Source organism: Copadichromis virginalis, linkage group LG16 (assembly GCF_057382275.1).
Source record: "Copadichromis virginalis isolate Kocher_CV1m ecotype Utaka linkage group LG16, C_Virginalis_male_GT1.1, whole genome shotgun sequence".
In the NCBI taxonomy this organism is placed as follows: domain Eukaryota; kingdom Metazoa; phylum Chordata; class Actinopteri; order Cichliformes; family Cichlidae; genus Copadichromis; species Copadichromis virginalis.
This window is the reverse complement of record NC_140633.1, coordinates 33,994,571-34,017,200: the sequence shown is the minus strand read 5'-3', so window position 1 is coordinate 34,017,200 and position 22,630 is coordinate 33,994,571. Positions and strand designations below refer to the sequence as shown.

General features: G+C 39.1%; 1 protein-coding gene across 2 annotated transcripts in view; it reads left to right on the top strand.

Moving 5' to 3' along the window:
• Positions 1–21,400, top strand: part of LOC146691177 (collagen alpha-3(VI) chain-like) — a 105,214-nt gene extending 83,814 nt beyond the window's left edge. For both annotated transcript variants that reach the window (XM_085434460.1, XM_085434459.1), the window contains 39 exons: positions 1,896–2,507; positions 2,704–3,324; positions 3,487–4,077; positions 4,212–4,823; positions 4,948–5,282; positions 6,002–6,080; positions 6,180–6,325; positions 6,410–6,502; positions 6,593–6,646; positions 6,780–6,851; positions 6,957–6,983; positions 7,055–7,099; positions 7,210–7,263; positions 7,346–7,408; positions 7,685–7,750; positions 7,931–7,984; positions 8,074–8,109; positions 8,193–8,255; positions 8,389–8,451; positions 8,534–8,596; positions 8,897–8,959; positions 9,136–9,186; positions 9,352–9,387; positions 9,507–9,569; positions 9,877–9,939; positions 10,446–10,478; positions 10,602–10,638; positions 10,760–10,771; positions 10,888–11,381; positions 11,473–11,575; positions 11,780–12,481; positions 12,628–12,730; positions 12,829–12,884; positions 13,175–13,435; positions 14,095–14,169; positions 15,132–15,317; positions 18,665–18,724; positions 19,502–19,687; positions 20,578–21,400. In XM_085434460.1, the coding sequence (XP_085290586.1) occupies positions 1,896–2,507; positions 2,704–3,324; positions 3,487–4,077; positions 4,212–4,823; positions 4,948–5,282; positions 6,002–6,080; positions 6,180–6,325; positions 6,410–6,502; positions 6,593–6,646; positions 6,780–6,851; positions 6,957–6,983; positions 7,055–7,099; positions 7,210–7,263; positions 7,346–7,408; positions 7,685–7,750; positions 7,931–7,984; positions 8,074–8,109; positions 8,193–8,255; positions 8,389–8,451; positions 8,534–8,596; positions 8,897–8,959; positions 9,136–9,186; positions 9,352–9,387; positions 9,507–9,569; positions 9,877–9,939; positions 10,446–10,478; positions 10,602–10,638; positions 10,760–10,771; positions 10,888–11,381; positions 11,473–11,575; positions 11,780–12,481; positions 12,628–12,730; positions 12,829–12,884; positions 13,175–13,435; positions 14,095–14,169; positions 15,132–15,317; positions 18,665–18,724; positions 19,502–19,687; positions 20,578–20,618 (6,374 nt within the window). In that variant the 3' untranslated portion in view covers positions 20,619–21,400. The remainder of the gene's footprint in view (positions 1–1,895; positions 2,508–2,703; positions 3,325–3,486; positions 4,078–4,211; positions 4,824–4,947; positions 5,283–6,001; positions 6,081–6,179; positions 6,326–6,409; positions 6,503–6,592; positions 6,647–6,779; positions 6,852–6,956; positions 6,984–7,054; positions 7,100–7,209; positions 7,264–7,345; positions 7,409–7,684; positions 7,751–7,930; positions 7,985–8,073; positions 8,110–8,192; positions 8,256–8,388; positions 8,452–8,533; positions 8,597–8,896; positions 8,960–9,135; positions 9,187–9,351; positions 9,388–9,506; positions 9,570–9,876; positions 9,940–10,445; positions 10,479–10,601; positions 10,639–10,759; positions 10,772–10,887; positions 11,382–11,472; positions 11,576–11,779; positions 12,482–12,627; positions 12,731–12,828; positions 12,885–13,174; positions 13,436–14,094; positions 14,170–15,131; positions 15,318–18,664; positions 18,725–19,501; positions 19,688–20,577) is intronic.
• The last annotated feature ends 1,230 nt before the right edge of the window (positions 21,401–22,630 follow it).

Genomic DNA, 22,630 nt, shown 5'->3' with positions numbered 1-22,630 from the left:
CTGCTTTAAGCTACGATATTTAATTTTTTGTCAATCACTCTTTTGAACTTCTTATTGTTGAAGTTCATTTTAAATTGTCTTTTGAGGCTGCAGTTTTCATTATTATCCCCCAGCCACCAATCTTATTTAGTTTGTTATCCATTAAACCAACGATTCTTTCACTGCTATTTTCACAAAATAACCTCACGTCTTTTACATCTGTAGAATTTGTCACTTTTTGAACTACTATAGTTAAAAGCATTTAATAATATAAATCATTATACATGAAATGAATCAATTTGTCACATGCCATGTGCCAACATGCAGAGTAGTTGCCTAAATTCTAGCCCCACTCATTTGTTTTATCTCATAATGCCATTAAAAGTGTTATAAATGATTAATAATGCATATGAATTCTAACTGATTACAATGCTGAGGCTCCACCGATGAAGACAGTTTGCAATCAAAAGTGATTGAGTCCCTTGTATAACTCACAGACACACACATACTTTAATGCAGGTAACATGTAAGCTCTAGAAAACATGTTGCTATCTATACAAATTTATCTATACTGTAGAGATCTCTGGATAACCAGGATATCTTACTGTTAACCAATGATCCTTAAAACCAAGTCAACTCCAGTTTTCTTTTCACCACTGTAGCCAGGCTGACAATTAGTCAGAGCTCTGTTGAGCTCTTATTCTTTGAGACTGTTCAATAAAGTCCTGCAATTAAACTTAAATAGGATCTGTCTGTCTCTCTGAATATACCCACAAACATGTTTAACAGATCATTTTCATAACTTGAAAGTCCATCCATCCATCCATCTTCATCCGCTTTGTCCGGGGCCGGGTCGCGGGGGCAGCAGCCTAAGCAAAGAGGCCCAGACCTCCCTCTCCCCAGCCACCTCCTCCAGCTTATCCGGGGGAATACCAAGGCGTTCCCAGGCCAGCCGAGAGATATAATCTCTCCAGCGTGTCCTGGGTCTGCCCCGGGGCCTCCTCCCGGTGGGACATGCCTGGAACACCTCACCCAGGAGGCGCCCATCTTGAAAGTCAAATATAAATTTAATTTCAAAAACTTATGTACAAATTTTGCAAACAACATAAATATATACATAACTATTTACATTAAAATGCAGGCAATGTCTCATGCATTTTTTGTGCAGTGATTTACAAACCAATAATGTATTACAATAGATGCCACAAGACAGATCAAACGTTCTTGTCCAGTCATTTTTGACCAGGATACGTCCTTTAATGTGCATATTCAGCACATTAAATTTATTGCAGCAATTGTGCAATAAATGAATAAACAAAAATAAAAACATCAAGTCTCGGAGTGATGCTGACAAACTAGTTATTGAATTTATTACTCCTAGGCTGGACTATTGTAATTAATTAGTGTTGCGCTGTCCTAAAAACTTCCTGGATCAGGTGACCTTGAATCCTCCGTTAGTTATGCTGCAACAGCTTTAGGCTGCTGGGTGACGTAAAATTATGTTGTTGTTTTGTTTTTTTAAATATAGAGCTCTCAAGAATGTTTGATTATCAGAAGAACATTTTAAAAGGGCCTTCTTTTCATTCATTTGGGGTCATACCTAAAGTCTAATTTTTTTGAGTTTCTCATTTGGAGAACCGGTGTTGAAATGTAAAATTTTCGTAATTTGATCTAATTTGGGGTTTTAAAAACTTTCTAGCTGAAAGTTTTGAAAAACTTGGAAATGAGTAAGATATGTTAAGAGATATACAACTTTTTTTTTTGTCAAAAACAGGAAAAAAGTGACTTATTTCTTCGAATATGCACCAGAATCTTCATGATAAAAAAAGATGTAGGCTCAATTTACCACCAATACGACCATTTTATTGTCATACATTGATGAAACTGAGCCTAATATCAACTTCTGTCTTTTCCAGCTGCATCACAGGGCCCCAAGAAGGATGTCGTGTTCCTCGTTGATGGATCTGATGGCGTTGGAAGGGAATTTCCAATCATCCAGGAGTTTATCCGCAGGGTCGTCGAGAGTCTCAATGTGGGCGAAAATAAAATCCGTGTTGGTGTGGTCCAGTATGGTGACACTGCTCGGGCTAATATGTATTTAAACACACATACAACCAAAGAAGGTGTTTTGAATGGCATCAAGGGACTGAGGAAGCAAGGTGGAACACAACGTAACCTGGGTCAGGCCTTACAGTTTCTCAATCAGGATATTCTGACAGCAGCACGGGGTAGCAGAAAACAGGATGGTGTTCCACAATTTGTTATTGTTGTGTCTAGTGGGCCTTCTACAGATGATGTCCGTCGTGCAGCTTCTTCTCTTAAACAATCTAGAGTTCTTCCATTCAGCATTGGGACCAGGGATGTGAACCCCACAGAGCTGAGGGTGGTGTCGTATATCTCCAATTACGCCCACGTAATAGATGACCTTCCTGGCCTGTACACAGTTCAAGAAGAATTAATCAACAAACTCACTGAGCTGTCAGATGAGGACATCAGCAGGTTGCGTCCAGAGTTCCCAACTTATGAAGGTAAATTGAATTTAATAAAATCTACAGGTTAACACAGTCCTCATTTATATTATTACTGTGTTACTACTATATTAAAGCTAGAATTATACCCCAAATCATACTGTATGTTATATATATTTATCTGTGTACACTATTAGGAACTCTCCATTCAGGATTAGTAATCAGACTGTGTTATTTTGCTTCTATTCCTTTCAAGCACCAGTACCATCTGTACCCACAGGAGGAGAAAAAAGGGATGTTGTATTTCTTATTGATGGCACAACAGCAGTGCGTAGTGAATTCCCTTCCATCCGTGATATGATAGGAAGAGTTGTGGAGAAGCTGGATGTAGGACTGGATAAGGTCCGAGTTTCAGTGGTTCAGTACAGCGATGATCCAAAGATAGAATTTCTATTGAATGCACACTCAACAAAAAATGAAGTGCTCCAGGCCGTGTCGAGACTTCGAAACAAAGGTGGAAATAATCTAAACACAGGACGTGCTCTCGAGTTTGTCGCCAGAAGAGTCTACCAGAGATCAGGCGGAAGCCGTCTTGAGGAACGTGTGCCTCAATTCCTCATTCTAGTTACGGCTGGCAAATCTACTGATGATGTATCCAGCTCAGCCAATGAACTCAAGAAAAGCCTGATAGCACCTCTGGCCATTGGTACAAGAAATGCAGACCAAGATGAACTGAGACAGATTTCCATGAAGCCAGAGCTTGTGTATACAGTTGACAGCTTGAGAGATTTTTCAAAGGTGGAAAAACAGCTTATTGATTCAGTCAAGAAAATATCCACCGATGATATCACTGAAATTTATACTCGTGTCCCAGAAGGTAAGAAATAGTGTGTAATCATTCTGTATATTTAAGACTCCAATTAAGTTCAACTGAAAGTGCTAAAGGCAGTTACTGATTGTCTACATCATTTGCTTTTTATAATTTACCTTCACTGTTATGGAGGCATTTCTTTCCTTATGTTGTGTTTTTTTTTTTCAGTCATTCTAGATCTCGGGAAAAAGGACATTATTTTCCTAATTGATGGCTCAGATAATACAGATTCTGAAGGGATTGCTCACATCCGTGACTTCATCCTCAAAATTGTTGAACAACTTGATGTGCAGCCCGATAAAATTCGTGTCGCTCTTGTCCAGTATGCAGACAAAGTTAAAACTGAATTTTCGCTCAATTCACACAACAACAAGGCAGCTGTTTCCTCTGCTATCAGAAGACTCCGTCAGATGGGTGGACGATCGTCAGACCTGGCTGATGCTATTGATCACGTTCTGCGCTTTGAGTTAAACTCTTTTGCTGGTGCTCGACCAACTGAGGCCTCCCAGCATCTTGTGGTTCTCACAGGTGGACGTTCACCCCAAGATGTTTCCCTCTATGGACCTTTGCTCAAGACCTCCCGAGTTAACTGTATTGGTATTGGTGCTGATCGTGCTGACACAAGGCAACTGATGAGTATTTCCAAGAGCTCCGCTGATGTCATTCAGGTTTCTAAGTTCTCAAACCTGCCAACAATAAAGGACAAGTTTATTAACAGGTTGAATGTTGTTGAGGATACACCAGGATATGACACTCCAAGTAAGTAACACTAAAATGTACTCATTTTACAGGGCCTAGAATGATTAGGACGTGTTGTGGATTTGGACTAAAAACCAAGGTAAATATTTTCAATATAAACATATCTTAACATATCTGTATTTCCCTTCTTGTAGCACCAGGCCTGCCTCCATCTAAAAAGGCTGATATAGTGTTTTTGGTGGATGGCTCCATTAATGTGGGCCGTGAGGACTTCAAAGAAATCATGATTTTTATCAACAACTTAATTGATCTGTTCTTCACTGAGAGAGATAACTTACAGATTGGCTTGGCACATTATGCTGAAGATGTCAATGATGGCTTTTACCTCAACACATACAGTAACAGGGATGATATACTAAATGCTCTTGGTCAAATAGAGTACAAAGGTGGACGCAGACTGAACACCGGTGCAGCCCTTCGCACTATTCAAGATGTTTACTTTTCTAAACAAAGGGGCAGTAGGGCTGATGAGGGCACTCCTCAAATTCTTATAACTGTCACTGGAGGAAACTCAGCTGATGACAGTAAATCAGCAGTGCTTGGCTTGAAGAATAAAGGTGTGAGAGTCTTTGCAGTGGGAGTGGGCAACATTCAGAATGAGTTGGAAAACCTGGCAAGTGAACCTTCCATGGTGGCTCGAGCAAGTACCGTTCAGGAACTCTCAGAGCTCAATGAACAAATCCTGGAAACTCTGGATGATGAAGTAAAAGGGAAGCTGTGTGTCGGTGCGAAAGAACTTGCTAAAAGTAAGAGAAGTAATATTATGTGTTTCTAGCTTGTCGATGATACATTAAATTAAATGATTAAAGGTTGTCACATGATTTGGGGTGACCAAAAGTGTCTAAGGTAAAATAATATTATGTTTTACAGCCTCCAATATAGAAGTGTTGGTCGGATTTGATGTGTCCGCCCAGAATATTTTCAGTTCTCAGACCAACCTCCAGAGCAAGATGGAGGCTATTTTGCAGAGGATTTCCAAAATGGCATCCATTAGCTGCTCCGATGGGCAGATTCCATCTGTACAAGTGGGCATGCTGGCCATGGATTCTGCTTCTGAGCCGGTCCAGCTGGACTTCACAACAAATCCAGATGAGTTATTTGAGGCTTTCAGAGCTTTGCGGAGTCGTGGCCCCTTTGTTCTCAATGGCAAGACCATATCAGCTTACACCAACAGATTCAAAGTCAGACAGGATGACACTGTCAAGGTTAGTTACTCAAATATACTAAAGTAGAAATGGCCCAAGCAGTTTACATGTGTCGGTGTCAGGGCTATTCTAGGAATATTTCAATATCTGCTAAAATAATGTATATCTCAAGTTGATGTTGAAAATGTCATGTATTGTCACAAGAGTCATAAAATTTCTCTTGTGCATTTGCTTCAACTGGTGCACTTCTTAGTTAACGTTTCATTCATGTATTAATAATCTGACTTGATTGGTTTAGCAACTTAGTGTAATTATTGAGCTGAGTTAGTTTGACCTATAGACATTGCCGACAAAACTCAAAAAAACCCCAAAACAAAACAAGCAAAAAAACAAAGAAACCCCAAAACAAAACAAAAAAACACAAACAAACCAAAAGCTTTTTTTAGGTTGTTGGTTTTTACCTGGGACACCATATACCATCAGAATAGCTTTAGTATGCCATGACCTTGAATCTTTCCTGGAGCTAAAGTAAAAATTTCACATGAAATCAGCCAGATCCCCTCATTGTTGGGGTCAGTTGTTTAGGTTTGTCCTTGAATTGGTCACTGCCAGTGTATATTAATTGTATTTTTTTAATATTAAAGAATAAGATCAAGGCTAAAAAACCTTTTTGCCAAACTTTAGAGTTTAAACTTTAGAGTTTATACAGTGAAAAGACTATTGGAAACTTGAAAATTAAGAAAGTATAAAACTTGTATTTTTGCTATTTTCCCCTGAAGGTTGTTATTCATCTGACTGATGGTATTGATGCTCCATATGCTGAAATGAAAAGGCGAGTTGAGGAGCTTCGGCTGTCAGGTAAAAAGATGATGAAACATAAAGTGCACTCAGGTATTATCTATCCTGAAATCGCAAAGGTAATTAGTGAACTTAAATATGTTGCGTTTTGGAAAACAGGAGTGAACAGTTTCATTCTGGTTGGGTTGGAGGGGGTACCCAATTTGGAAGAGGCGTCGCTATTAGAATTTGGTCGTGGCTTCAGGTACACAAGACCCTTAAGACTGAATATCATGGACTTGGACTATGAGCTTCTGGAAGAACTGGTGGGTACTGATGATTAATACATAAAAACTATGCCTTTCATTTATGACACCCATAAACTGAAAATGCTTTCTTTTACTGCACAGGACAACATTGCAGAAAGAGAGATCTGTGGAGTGCCATGCAAATGTACTGGCAACAGAGGAGACAGAGGAGGAGTTGGACAGCCTGGATCTAAGGTATCTTATCCTAAAAAATACCCCTCAGTTATACTTGGAGATTTTGTTTTTAATTACAAAGCTTATATATGTTTTGTTTTTGTCTGTCAGGGTGGTCCAGGATTGTCAGGAAGTCAAGGACATCCTGGAGATGAAGGTGGACCTGTAAGTTTGAATGTTTTGTTTATGGTTGTTGTTCTATTATCTTCTTCATTTATCACCTCTCTGTGTCCTTTCTTAAGATTCTGTTCTGTGGTATTTTGTCAGTGAATTTTGTTGTCATGTTCTGTTAATACAGGGAGAACGGGGTCCTCCTGGTGTGAATGGAACCCAGGGTTTCCAAGGATGTCCTGGCCAGAGAGGTGTCAAGGTAAGCCCTTTAATATTAACCCTGCCATTCAAGTTGTATGGTTTAATTGTTATATATTGTTTTGTTCGTGAATACAATAATCTAACACTCTTTATTTCTATTTAGGGGTCTCGTGGATACTCAGGAGAAAAGGTACGTTTCTTTCTTTCTTTCTTTCTTACATTCTGACAAAAAAAGGCTAACCCACTGCCCCCTTATTTCAGGGTGAAGCTGGAGAACTTGGTCTTGATGGCATCAATGGAGAAGAGGTGAGTCATGTATTTTGTCTTTTATGCTATGTGTTCCATATATTAACAATTAATCATACAAAATCATATAAAATTATCAGCTTTAAAGGCTGTGTTTGATTTGGTTTTAGGGCAAAAGTGGTGTGGCTGGGCCCCCTGGAGAAAGAGGAAACCCTGGCAGAAGAGTGAGTGACTAGATGCATCTGGGTTGTTTTTTTTCTTAATACTGAATATGGTTAATGCTGAGAAATTCTTTTGTTTTTTTAGGGTCCCAAAGGTGCCAAAGGACAAACAGGAGACATAGGACAACAGGGAATCAGAGGAAACCCTGTAAGAAGCTGATTATTATGGCATAGTTTTTGACTGATTTTATGTGCATCACTTTTATTTTGCATGCATACATAGTATGTGAGAAAGGAATGTGTAAGAAGAGAGTGTTACTAATGCTTCATGTGAAGCTGCACATACTTACTTTCTAATGAATACAGTTCTTGTGATTAAGGCAATGTTTAAATATGGTTATTTTGTTTGGTTTTTTTAAGACAAATTTGTATTTATTGGTGTTTGGATGTAGCAGCGACTGAAAGAGTGATTTCTGTTTAATAGGGAACAACTGGACAAGATAACAACCAGGCAGGACCCAAAGGAGACCCTGGTGATGCTGGACCAGCGGTAATACCCCCCTGAGCTAATTATAGTGCTGCTGAAATAAATTCTGCATCTCTGTACTCAATTTAATTTTTGAGGCTTAATATCTCTTGTATATTGTTCGTTTGTTTTGTTGTTTTATTTTTTTTTTGGATATCTCTCAGCATGAATTTAATTCACTGGGATGTTTGTCCTGTATGACAGGGAGAGCCTGGTCAGGATGGAAGGAGGGGAGGCCCTGGTGAACCTGGAAGAAGGGTAAACGCTTTCACTGTCTTTTCTGATCACTTACTTGCCAAAGATTATGTTAATGAAGTTTTTTTTTTAATTTACTCATTCCTCATTAGGGACCCAATGGTAGAAGAGGTTCACTTGGACCAGCTGTAAGTGCCTTTTTCATTGTTAAAATAGAGTTTAATACCTGCCCTCGTAATGACAGTAACATCTTTCTGCATTATCATTAAAGGGAAATGTTGGAGGCCCTGGATCGCCTGGTGTGCAGGGAGAGTCTGGTATTGATGGACCAAGGGTAAGTTTGTCATCTTCTCACCCTATTTTGGTGCATATCTGTCTGTCTGTCTGTCTGTCTCATGAACTGGTACTGCAGCTCTAATATGTAAGTAAGTGGTGCATCACTGATGGCGGATTTGTCTTTTTCCAAGGGTCCGCCTGGACCAAATAGTGCACCAGGAGCAAGAGGAGAAGATGGAAATCCTGGACCTAGAGTGAGTGAATACAATAGGTCAAATTTTCTATGTTGATTGCATTCAAAATCTAATTTTAATGTTCTAATTTCTTCTATTCTAGGGTCCTGGAGGTACCCCAGGTCCTAGTGGAGAAAAAGGTAGAAGAGGACCTCTTGGCCGCAAGGTACTGAATGGAACTAAATTTGGAGTGGCTCATGTTCTTTCATAACAAGTTTGATTTAATCATAAACACACTGGCTTAAGCCAAGCTCTATCACATTACTGGACATACATGTGGAGTCTATTTCAGTGAACCAGAAAGCACTGTAAGAAAACATTAAGGATCTCCTTGCAAAACAAGCACATGTTATTAGTTAAATCTATAGTAAACCAATCATATTAAATATATATAGTCACACTTTATTCATCACTTTGACATTTACCTTACATCTAAAGGTATTTCATTATCTTCATATCTTTGTAGGGAGAGCCAGGAGAACCAGGACCTAAAGGTGATGTTGGACCACCTGGCCCCTTTGGAGAGCCTGTAAGAGCAAATCATCTTATTTTATTGCAATGTTACTGAATGTAAATTTTCTGAATATTGAGCAAGAAATTATTGTTTAATTGGGGGGGGGGGGGGGAAGGGAAGATGATAGCGTTGCTATTGTTTTCCCTCTGCTACCCCAGTATTTTGAATTAAAATATGTTTTTCTTTTACAGGGTGAAGATGGTAGAGATGGTTTTGGTGTTCAAGGGCCTAAAGGAAGAAAGGCAAGTGATTTGTGAACTGAACATGCCTAATTAAAGATAACAACCCCTTCTGTAATGTTGAATAGAGCTGTATACAGGGTGATGGCTCTGATGCATCCAAAATAAAAATTATTTTTGCAGTTTTATACAAAGAGTACTTAATGCATATGTGATTCTTCTTTACAGGGAGATGAAGGATTCCCAGGATTCCCAGGTCCCAAGGTAATGCAGAACACTAGCAGTGAACCTTTAAAACAAACTGTTGTGTTTTCCTCAGATGAGTAAACTTATTATTAGATACTCGTCATTTCCATTTATCCTCTTTTTATCCATCATTTCAGGGAGCAGCTGGAGACCCTGGCACCTCGGGTGGACCTGGATCCAGAGGAAATCGTGGACAGAGGGTAAGTTTTAAGTCCACATTTGAATAAGGTTAATATACACGTCTGTTACAGTTTCATCAGATGCCCCAGCTTTGTTCCAGATCTCAGCTGAGCAGATGTGTTTGCTGTTGTGAAGTAGAGGACAGGTTCTGAAGTTTTGGTTTAAATATATATCATGCATTCTTGGCAGCAAATGACTTGCATGCACATTTGTTTTATGTTTGAAGATAGCAAAGTACAGGGACTGATGGTCTATTTGAAAGTACGGACATCTGAACTGCTTTAAATGTGAATTTCTTTCTTTCCCCTAACTGTTAACTATTTCCAGGGAGGCTCTGGGGATATTGGTACACAGGGACAAAAGGGAGAAGTTGGATATCCTGGGCCATATGTAAGCATCAAAAAATCTATTTTACAACTTGCGTGAATTTAATTTGCATGACATTATGTCATCAACAAGTTTATTTCAAGTTCATTTATAACTTTGCCTAGATACAGGTGTTTCATGTTTAAATACACAGTTATGGCCAATTTCTTTATATTATTTTATAACCTATTAGTGTAAGCTCTTCACCTTATCCCCCCAACTGGTTGCGGCAGATGACTGCCCCCTTCCTGAGCCTGGTTCTCTCTGAGGTTTCTTACTGTTACAAGGGAGTTTTCTTCCCACTGTCGCCAAAGCTCTTGCTCATAGGGGGTCATATGATTGTTGGGGTTTTCTCTGATTTCTTTGTATTATTGTAGGGCTTTTACATTACAATATAAAGCACCTTGAGGCAACTGTTGTTGTGATATGGCGCTATATAAATAAAACTGAATCGAATTATATTGGCTGTAACTCTCACCCCTAGGCTGGATGTTTATTTAGTTGCTGATACCCTGTTTTCTCTCTAACAGGGTATCAAAGGACAAAGAGGACAAGGAGCTGTGGTATTTGATCAGATATTTGTGTGAACTGCATTGAACAGAGCATAATTCTCATAACTTTACTCAGTTCTACGCATCACAGCCTTTTTTTAAAGAAATGTTTCTGTGGTTTCTTTGTTCCCTCAGCAATGTGACCTTGTCAGAAAGATCAGAGACAATTGTCGTAAGTATAATTTAGTAATTTTCAGCAATGTGATTTAATTTATTTTTGTGAACTATTAATGCCTATGCACTGTGTGCTTCATGAAACATCTTACCATATTCTGTGCAATTTTCTTTACCAGCTTGCTGCTTTGGTAAGTGCAAAATGATTTGCTAATGAAATAATAATTTCTTCGACTTAGACTTTTTGTTTATGTACTGTATCCACAACCACAGTGAGAACAAAAATCCTTTATGTTGACATCATTAGGTAAGCAGGAATGCCCACTCTACCCCACTGAGCTGGCTTTTGCCCTCGACATCTCACAAGGCCTTGGCCGTCCAGTCTTCAACAACATGCGTGACACAGTCCTAAACATAGTCAGAAAAATTACAATCGCTGAAAGTAACTGTCCAAGAGGAGCTCGTGTTGCTTTGACCCTGTATAACAACGAAGTCACCACTGAGGTCCGGTTTGCTGATGCCATGAAGAAACGTGCCCTGGAGGAACGCATTGAAGGACTTCAGATCCCACAGACAAGAAAGCCCCGCAACTTGGAAACAGCCATGAACTTTGTGGCCCAGAACACTTTCAAGAGGATACGCAGTGGCTTCCTCATAAGGAAGGTAGCCATCTTCTTTGTAGGTGATCAAGTTGGTCGGCCACAAGCAATTACTCGTGCAGCCCTCCGCCTTCACAATGCTGGAATTGCCACTTTGCTGCTGGTCAGACAGGAGGACAGAGCACTCTCCAGAGCGGTGCAGGTAACATAACAACATACAGCCAAAGCAAATGTTAATCTTATAGGCCATCAGTTTGTATTCAACTTATAACTTTCCTCTCCTTGTATACCAGGCCAACAACACAGCACTGGCCCAGGTCATTGTCCTTCCCAACGCTAATAGTCCACAGTACAATTCAGTCATCCAGAAGGTTATGAACTGCCATGTCTGCCTGGGTAAGACCTGTTTGGGTGGATTAGTATTTATGAAACAGCTTCTCACTTTTATTTTGTCAGATTTTGATGTACTTTTATCTAAGAATAGAGCCATTTTTTCCAAGCATTGTATAAAAAGAGACTAGATGAAAAACTGTTGAATACAGATTGTCTCAGTCCATGTAAAGGAAAAAAAATGCATAATTTTATTTCTTCTTTTTTAAGATTTCTGCTCTCCGGACCAAATCTGTGACTATGTTCCCCCAACGGCTGGCCGAGATAGGAGATCTTTCACCTCAGATGTCGACATTGACATTGCTTTTGTCATGGACAGCTCTGAGTCTACCTACCCAACTGTCTTTGCCGAGATTAAACACTATATATCTTACATGGTAGAGCATCTTCATGTGTCTTCAAATCCCACATCATCTGCTAACCACGCCAGAGTGTCTGTGATTCAGCAAGCACCTTATGAGTTCCTAAATAACAAATCTGGGTCCCCCCTTCATGTTGACATTGGCTTGACTGAACACACTTCAGCACAAGATATTATCAAATTCCTGGTAGAGAAAACACCCCAGCTGGAAGGTGGCCGGGCACTCGCAGAGGCAATTGAAAGGACGGTGGATCAAGTGTTTGAGAAGGCACCTGTACAACGTGACAAAAAGGTACTCATACTGTTTGTGACAGGAAGTGTGGAACAAGACCAGGAGCAGCTGATACGCATTGCCACTGAGGTCAAGTGCAGGGGCTACTTCCTCGTCATCTTTGGTGTAGGTGAAACATTGAGTGCTAAGGATGCAAGTGTCTTGTCAAACATGGCCAGCGAGCCTTCAGATGTCTTCTTCAAGCAGCTGAAGAGTAGCTCAGACTTTTATGACAGAAACATCCAGACCTTTGGCCAGCTACTGCCCAAGTATATCAGTAGTAAGTTCAAGATATATTTTGATGGGCATGATACATTTTCAATACCTTTTGCTTTTCTTTTTTTAATATTTTAGAATAGATTCTATTTGTTACATCAGTCTAACAAATCCTGAACTAGTTGTGTTCTATGTTGCATTGCTTTTCAGTTGAAAATGCTTTCCACATGTCCCCTGAAGTCTCCAAAAACTGCAAGTGGTTTCAGAATGACCAGCCACTAAAAAACCCCTTCACACCATCACAGGAAGTGGAGTAAGTTTTGTAATTTTTGTAATGCTGTATTATTAATGCTGGAAACATTGGTGGTTTTCTTTACAATTTTTTTTCCCTTAACATTGCCACATTTGTAGGAAACACCAGAAGCATCATGAAAATCACCAAGCAGTTCATGAAAGAAAGCACAAGGGTAAGACTGTTGTTGAACAAATTTTTCTTTACTACTTTTGCATTTTCGGCTAGAAGTACTGACAGCTTTGGTCACTTTAAGTCATACACACTGTCGCTAACTGCTAAAATTGCCTGCCCATAATTCAATAATATTTTTACACTTGTTTTAGAATATTACTTTTATCATGCTTCACAAAGTAAAGATTACTTATAAATTTATGCTTCTTGGCCATGCAGCAAAATAACATTTGTTGACATCATCCACCACAACTACAACATACTCTTTTTCTGTTATTTTCTTACACACAGATGCAGAGGAGCTGCACGTCTCTAATGTCACCTCCAGCAGCTTGAAATTGCGTTGGAGCAGGCCAGATGCAAAGCTCTTTGTTTACTTTGAGGTTGTTGTGGTGAGGCTCCATGACCATGCACTGGTGCTGAAGACCAATGTGTCGGGTACAGAGCTTGCTGTGGACAACTTGGAAAGTGCTCAAATGTATCAGGCTGTAGTCACAGCTTACACGGCCGAGGGCCAAATTGTCTCTACTCTCAAAGGCGTCATTACTACAAGTGAGTTTATAAAGACAGCTTTAGCTTTTTCAGCTTTTTAGCTTTTTAATTACCACAGGCCTGATAACTTAATGGTGATTAGATCATAAACAAAACAAAAGTGTCTGCATTCTGATGTATACCATGTACATTCATTATTGGAACAATCTTTTGCTGAAAGGTACTTGCTCATAAAGAGTTGTTTGATGTTGGGTTTTTTTGTTTTGTTTTTTTAAACCACTGTAGGATTTTTACCTTGCAATGTAAAGTGCCCTGAGGCAACTGGTGTGATTTGACTCGAAATAAATTACCCCGAATGGAATAGAATACAACCTCTACCAGATTACCATACTTTGAATACAGATTACCCCACATAGGTACTGCAGTACAGGAGGAGGAAACTGTAATATGTGTGGACATTGGTATTAACATTTGTATTAACACCATGTAACACTGGTCTTGATTTCACAGCTGTCCCAACCCTGTGATTCAAATTAAATAGTTCCCCAAAATGGCAAAATAAAATGAACTAGCTTGTTTTAGCTTCTTTGGTTTTAGGGACCACCTCAAGCCGCAGACACACCCTAAGAATTGCCCTTTCCTAGCTAAATAAATTAATTTATTGCATGCTTTCTATTTTTAAAGTTGTATTGACAAATACATTATTTATTATTTCACAGAAGCAGCTGAGCATAAGCTTGCCAGCCAAAACACAAGTACTCCAAATACCACACCCCTGGACAAACCAGAAACTGGTGAGTAACTTTGCATGCTTGTGTCTGTATATTGCTTGGAAACTTCTTTGCTTTTATAACATTTCCTATATAATTAGCAGCCATATATCGGAATACCAGTATATTGGACCTGTAATCAAAATGGGCCAGTAATATATCTTCGAAGTAGCCCCCATAGAGTTGTGTTTTGCTGGGTTTCCAAGGTATTATATTAGCTATGTAAATAAAACCTGTAGGTTCAAGTCAAAGATCGTGGTCTTCTGTAATGCAGCAATATCAAATGGGACTACTGCACTAATATTTTATTTATCAAGTCACTAGTACGTGCAAAGATACACCGCAAGTTGTTTACAAAACCTTACAAAATCGGCAGTTTAAGCCCTAGTGTCTCGGTTTGTTAATCTAATCTTTTCCCTTATGTATCGTGACAAACAATGCACTTGTGGGTAAAATGTGTGGCACTATGAAGGAGTTTGTTTCATCAGAAAATACCAAAGGAAAAGAAACCTTATAGCTGTTGGTCCTTGTGAAAGGCATAGAATTTAGAGCACAACTAAGGCATGAAAACACAAAAGTAACTAACATTTAATGAATTTAGTTACAACTAACTTGTCAGATCCATCCATGAAAACTTAAAAATAATCTTCTTTCATTCTAATCACAACTTTTTTATTTTTTAAATAAGCAAAACCTCTTCTAATATATTGCAATTATCCAGACTCCCATGTAGTGGATATAGTCTCATGCTGAATGCCATTTCTTTTCCTCTGCAGGCACTTAAACTAATTTAAAACCCCTTTCAAATACATCTGAACTTCTAATACATTTGTTTACTTGCTACTTTCAAAGCTTACAGTTTGTTGTATGCTGTATTTGTTCATCTAATCCTCACACAAATGCATCCTCTTTCTCTATTTGTCCTCCATCACTGCTATATCACAGCTATCTGTTTGTTTGTTTGTTTTTTGTTCTGCATGTTCTAGTTAATGAATTGGCAGGCCCATGCTCGCTTGACTATGACCCTGGAATGCCCTGCAAAGACTATGAGGCTAAGTGGTTCTTTGACAGAAAGAACGGGTTCTGTGTACAATTCTGGTATGGAGGTTGTGGAGGGAATGGAAATAGGTTCGACAGTGAGGCCCTCTGCTTGAAAAACTGCGTGAGGTCAGGTAAGTGCAGAGGTGGGTCGAGTATCAAAAAATTGTACTCAAGTAAGAGTAGCATTACTTTAAACAGCGGTCTCCAACCTTTTTTGCGCCACGGACAATATTTTCACGGACCGGCCTTTAAGGTGTTGCGGATAAATACAACAAAATAAAACTAGTTCCGGTACCGAAAAAAAGAAAATTTATTCATAACACACGTGAAAAGACCCAGGAAAGCTGAGTTAACGATAAAAACGGTAACAAAATAACGCTGAAAACCGATAAAAACCCTGAAAACCATACATTTCACACCTGAGCCTCAACTCTCGCGGCCCGGTACCAAACGAGTCACGGACCGGTACCGGTCAGTGTCAGAGTCGAACACCCTCTGAAGGGCCATGGCGGTGTCCTCCTCTCCATCATGCAGCAGTCCAGCCCTTCGAAATCCGTTGGTGATCATGGATGTTTGCACACTTTTCCACGCTGTCAGATTCCACCGGTGGAGTTGAGCATAACTTGCTTTTCGCAAGTTTATCGCCGCTCGTCATCCACGACTCCCGCTGAATGCATAGCGCTACTTTGAAGTTTGTTTTTCACGCTACTTGTACAGCACTATGTTGCCTGGCGGATGGACATGTGACCAACATACCACTCTTGAACCCCGATACTGTGTGTCTGATCACATGCCCTTCCGCCAGGCAACGTAGTGCCGTACAACAGCGGAACAGAAAAGCCGCACCTGACTAAAAGCCGCAGGGTTCAAAGCTTGTGCAAAAAGTAGCGGCTTATAGCCCGACAATTACGGTAGGTCTGGTCATTATAGTGCTGTATACACTGCCAAGCTGCAGATGTTTGTTTGGAGCTAGCCTCCAAAAGCTGGGCATACACTGTGCGATTTTTGGCCCATTTTGAGACGATTTTTCACTCGCGCAACCATTTTGGGGATCGGCCCGAGTTTTGCCTTAATCGTGTGTGCATCGTGTAGTATACATGGGGTAACGAAAAGCAGTTAACACCTCACGACCAGCTCCCAATCATCAATCATATGGTCCCATGATAATCAAACCTGTTTGAAATCCTGTCGCCCCTCAACGCAACCTCTCACACTGCGCACACACAAACACAGAAATGAAAGTGAAAAGGTGGAGCAGCACGTCAGTGCAGCGTGTGATCTGGACACAAGAGATTGAGGCACAACTTGTAGGATGAGGCAAGCTCATCCGAGTACGTAAGCTAGAGCTGCCACCCAGGCAAAAGAAAAATAGAGCTATATCACGTTATAACGTTAAAAGTTTATTGTTCTAACAATATACTTTTCATGTTCGTGCAATATACCTTTCGAACGTGATAATTATGTATATTGTACAAACATGAAAAGTATATTGTTCGTTATAACATGATATAGCTCTATTTTTCTTTTGCCTGGGTGGCAGCTCTACGCTTACGTATCGGAGGCTTTTCAATGTGGCCTCACAAAATTATCACGACTACAACAACCATGAAAAGAGTTGGATGGACATTGCTGCTCAATTGCAGCTGCCTGGTCAATGTTTTTCATTAGTAATTTAGCAAAGTTGATGGTGGTGGTGTGTCTGTGTGAGTGAAAGACACAAAGAAGGAGAGCGAGAGACAGATTTTGTATGATAAGCTTTATGTTATGGATGCACAGTTTGAGCACTCAGGTCGCATCAGAGCATCGGGCCCTGCATCGTGACCTATGAACTTCTAACCTCTGCTATTTAATTGTACAGTTTGAGCAGGAGCGGAATAACGTGACTAAAAAAAATCGCAGTGTTTGACCAGCTTAATGCAGACTGTTTAAACTAAACAAGCTGCTGTTTCGCATAATAAACCCTGTCAGCCGCAGTATTGCCTTCTGTTTTAACAGTTTAAGCAGTAGAGACAAGCTGTTTGCATGTTCGTGGAACTCCAGCGTCATTAACCAGGCTAGCTGTTAGCTTATAGGCTAACCAGCGAGCAGCTAACAGGACAGCCGAAGCTGCACAAAACACCCACAAACTTATCTCACTACAACGTAGCGCCGAAAATATGACTCGCAGCTCGAGCTCGACACAGCTGCTGTAACATAAGACTGACATCCAGCTTACCACAGCTAAAAAGATATTTAGAGAGAACTTACCGTTTCCTCAGGTTACACGAGTTGAGTTGTTTCATGCTGAAAAGTTGGTTTGTTTTGGCTCTCACTGAAGACACCGACACTGAAGACATACCTGTTCTTTTGTACTGCTTTTAAGCGAAACATCCTTTGTATGTGAGGAAAATGCTGTTCATCATCTTCAGCTCTAGCATAGACTCTGCCACGTTTTCATGTTTCTTCTTTCCGTGTGTCCGCTACTTTGAAACGCTTGGATCGCTCTGCCCGCCACAGTTTCAAACTGGTCATGTGACTGCATGGCCACATCTCATTGGTAAAAAGGTTACCGGAAACTCCACTGGTGGCATGTTATCTAATGTGTTAAACTAATTATTTTTAAAAAAGTAATGAGTCGAATTTTGCAAATGTAGCGGAGTAAAAGTACCGTTTCTTCTTCACAAATGTACTCAAGTAAAAGTAAAAAGTATCGTGCAAAAAAGGTACTTTAAATGGTAAATGGCCTGTATTTATCTAGCGCTTTACTAGTCCCTAAGGACCCCAAAGCGCTTTACATATCCAGTCATCCACCCATTCACACACACATTCACACACTGTACTTAAAAGTACATTTTTTTTCAAAAACTTACTCAAGTAAATGTAACGGAGTAAATGTAACTCGTTACTACCCACCTCTGGGTAAGTGATGTTGTCAGGATTTCAGTGGGAGTGTGCCATCACCTGGTTAATGCAACGTATGCAACATGGGCCTCAACTGGATATGCAAAACTTACTATTTAAATTGTCATTTTTGACATATATTACGGAGCCCCTCAAGGGACATGGGAGAAAAAAAAATGAAGATGAACTTTTGTGAAATCTCGCAAAAGTTCATAGAAAGGCTTATCATACAGCTACTTCATGAATAGGCCATTGTTTGAAGTCTAGCAGATCCCAACCTAGCCTAGTTGCAACCATCTGTCATTCCTAAAAATGCACCCTTTAATATAGTTCAAGCTGCTAGAGATTATTTTAAAATCAAAACCTTGTTAAAAATGAGGCACTAGTCATAGACACCAGAAATAATTATTTCTAGTCTAAAGCTAGTTTTTCAGGAGTCAGCTCACTTTGAGACAGTCTAATAGCATCCAAACCAGGTAGTAGGGGTGGGAGCTTATGAAACAGCCAATGAAAAATGTTGTGGTATTTATTTATGTATTTTATAACAACATCTGCCCCTTTAAGGTTAAACCACGGTAATATTTTTGTATTTTCACAGTGGGAGAGCTTCAGCCAATGGTGAAGCAAGTTGAACAGGTGGAGGTCCTCCCAGATCCTGGTAAGCTCCAATATACACTCACTGGCAATATTAAGACCTGAATATCATGATTACTTCTTTCCAAAAATATTATGTTACACATGCTTTCCTTGCCAACCCACTTTATTGATTAGCTGAAATTGATGTAAATGCATGTGCATGGTATGCAAATATTAACCAGAAGAAAATAAACTTTCCCTTTGGTCTAGTTTTAAGCAAGCAAATCCATATCAAACCTTTTTAGACCATCATTAAACATATACATAACAGCCACTGGCTTTGGAAGTAATATTAGTGTTACGTATATTTTCCACACTGCTGTACGCTGTGCTGACTTTGCAGTACAATTAATACTATGTCTTCAGGGGCATCTGGATCCTCTACTGCCCTTCACATTCTCTAAACATGGCTGATGGTGCAAATAAAAAGCCAAGCCAAGGTTATGTTTTTTTCTCAATGGCGTGAGCCAAGTCACATGGAGAAAATTAATGGAAAGAAAGCTATATTCAAGGATTCATTACTTTTTTTTAGCAGAAGGCTTATTAGATAACAAGGTTAAGTCATCAGTAACTTATCAGCTTTGGAGTAAACTGCCATCACATACTCACAGCTAGGAAATGTACTATAAACCTTTATCTACCTATATGTCCACATATCTCATCTCATATGGAAAACTGCTGATCCCATCAGTCACCAAATCTCATATTTAAAGTGTAATTTAGCACATATCGCATAACCTTTAGCTGCACATGTTTTCATCCTTTTACTGAATACTATTCTTTCTCATTTTCTTCCCAGCTGCTTTTACAGCTGTGGACATTTGCCAGCTTCCACAAGAAGAAGGTACTTGTGCCAAATTTGTTCTCAAGTGGCACTACGATGCTGCCAACAAGAGCTGCATGCGCTTCTGGTACGGTGGCTGTGGTGGAAACCAGAATCGCTTCGACACTTACGAGCAGTGTGTGAAGGCTTGTGGAAAACCAGGTACTCCTCTTGTTAGTAGTACTCTTCTCTCAGTAGGGACTGGTCATATTTAATGAATGGAAAAGTTGAAATCAGCTTGCTGTTCTGCGCTAAATGTCACAGTAAATGTAACAAGACATTAAGCACAAGTAAATCAAATCATGTGATGAATCATCTTAGATGTATAAATCTTTCAGATGGCTTATTGTTTAACTATTTGTCACAGATATGTTTAAGACAAATCTAGCAGAAATGAAAATATGCCCTTATTTTTCTCTCCTGTATCTAAAAATGAATTTTGTGACTTTTTGGAAGGAATTGACCCCAGATCAGGAAAAAACTTTGGAGTAAGGAGTTAAAATGCAGCACAAAACAGGCTGATTATAACAAAATAAAGTTTTATAGCTTATAATGATATTGAGCTATGTTTCACTCTTTTACCAAAAAGAGCCGCTGCTCAGAAAACAATATTATGAACCATTTCACTGTTTGCATGGGCAAGGAGACGCCCAACACAATCCCATAAAATAGGTTTAAAAGTCATAAGCCATCATTCTGAAGGAGTACAAGTTGATTACACTTATCACTGAAAAATGGTTGTTATCATGTTGCAGAAAATTGTATCTTCAAGCCTTTCTTAACTGGCTTAAGCACAAACTCCCCTGCCTTCCTTATCTAAATATGCTTTTAATAATGACCAAATTAGCTAGCCCATATTTGGTTGAATGTAAAGCATCTACATAGAAATAGAGTTAATAAATTGATGTTTAGTTGCTGCTAGCATAACACATACACTTCTCTAGACAGTCTCTTGAGAATCAAGTGATTAAATAGAGATTTAATAGAAATACACGTGGAATTTTGTCAAATACAAAGGACTTAATCATGTTTTCTTCTTCCTTCATCCCCAGAACCAGTGAACCAAAGAGTCATTGCTACAATAAAAACATAGGACGAAAGTCACAGACATGGCCAGCTCTTACCTCCATTTAGCAGATTCTGAGGAGAACCATCCAAAATGGGCATAAAGTAATGGTGGCTGCACTGGATTCCACAAACATGGACTTTATCCCCCAACTCTTGAAGTAGTCTTTTTCACAACAAGAAGGAAGCAACACAATTTGCTGCATGATTTGTTTTAACCTACTGGTGCTACATGATATGTTTGTTTTACAGAAGTTATTTAGTGGATTTGGTTTTGTAAAATCACGTTCTCTTGAACGATCACAGTTTTCATATTTTTTTAAAATTCAGTTTTATGATTAAACAAGAAACATGTTTGAATATCTTGGACAGTGTTTAGCAATGACTCAGTACATGAAGGATTTTAAAGCAGTAATCTTTTTTTATATTGTGGTTAAGTCTTCTTTTTACATTCCAGATTCACATAGCAGCATTGTTTTGTTTTTTTTTTAAACTCACTTCATCCCTGTGGATTATTTCACTATTTCACTGTCACCAAATCCACAGCAATGTTTACACAAGTCTAGTGTGGCAGCGTGTGTGTATGTAAAGACAGCGACCAACTGCTGGGATGCCAACATTAATGTAATGTTTAGTGCACTTCTGGATCCGTTGCCTCAAACACAAGATTTCCAGCTATTGAGAAACAGAATGTACTTTTCAAGCTGTTTTTATTTTTCATTTCATTTTGGATTTGCAGAAAGTTATGTTCCATGTGGGAAAGGGTGAAATAAAAATGAATTAGACTTTCTAATAAACATGAGCAACTGATTCATTTTATTTCTTGTTTTGAATTAAATGTTGCACAGCAGTAAAATGCTAGACATTCATGTCACACAGAGATGTGTTTAATGGAAGTTCATTTGCAAAGTGATAGTTTACTTCATTGGAGTAGCATGATTTAGAGCAGGGGTATCAAATTTGCGGCCCACTTCAACCGTACTTACTTGTATATTGACATGAAGAAATATAATGCAATTTGGCCCTTGAAATTACATTTTTTGTTAAGGAGGACTTGTTTGCTGTTGAGTGCAATGTTAACGTAAGTAAAACAAAACATTATATAATATGAAGACAATATGAGCAGAGAATACATGTTGAGGGACTGGCTGTGTTAGTTCAGTGAGAGAGTTGGAGTAAAGGAAACAGTTTTCACTGCCAGTCAAAAACTACTGTGTACACTTATGACTGCATTTTTATTTTGTTAAATATGAACAAAATTATAGCAGAAGTCCTGCCACGTGTCTGGTCAGAGAGAGAGAGTAACAATGTGTTTATTTGATAGTTCAATGAAAGGCTTCAGTTAAGAGTGAGGGAAAAAAATTGCATTCACGTTTGCAGTTTTGTCTTGCAATACAATATATTTAAAAAACAACAAACAAACAAAACACTATATTTTCGGAGATTTTTGTACAACTTGAGCACTAAAGTGGCCCTCCAGTGAGATGACAGTGCTATCAGGGGGCCACAGCTCATTTAAGTACTGAGGTTTAGAGTTTTAGTTGGCAATCTGATTGCATTAACTAGAGAAAAGCAGAACAACAAGCACCTAGCATTTTAGTGCTGAACTTACTTTCAGTTGAATTAGTGGCCATTAGGATTGTAGACTTAGTTAACTTAGTTATTTTTCCAAGTATTTGTCTAAAATTTTAGGTTGATTTTTTTGTGGCAAGCTTAATTCTTTGTCAATCCTTTAGACCCCAGGCAATCTCTTTAACAAGACTAGATCCAAACCCTCCACCATTTTCAGATAGCTGCTGAGTAGGGCTTCCCCTGACCCCCGACCCCCCATATTTTTGGTAATATATGATGTCAGATTATCATAAACTACAAATCTTTATTGGGGTCAGAATGAATCCCAGATGGTTGTGCAAAGAGGAATCAAATGGTGAAGAACTAAAAACACAAGAGAAATGTAAAACATTCAGAGAAAACTCAGGCAGCACAACTGGTAACATAACAGATGAGAGAACAAAGAGACTGAGGAAGCTAGAACTATGC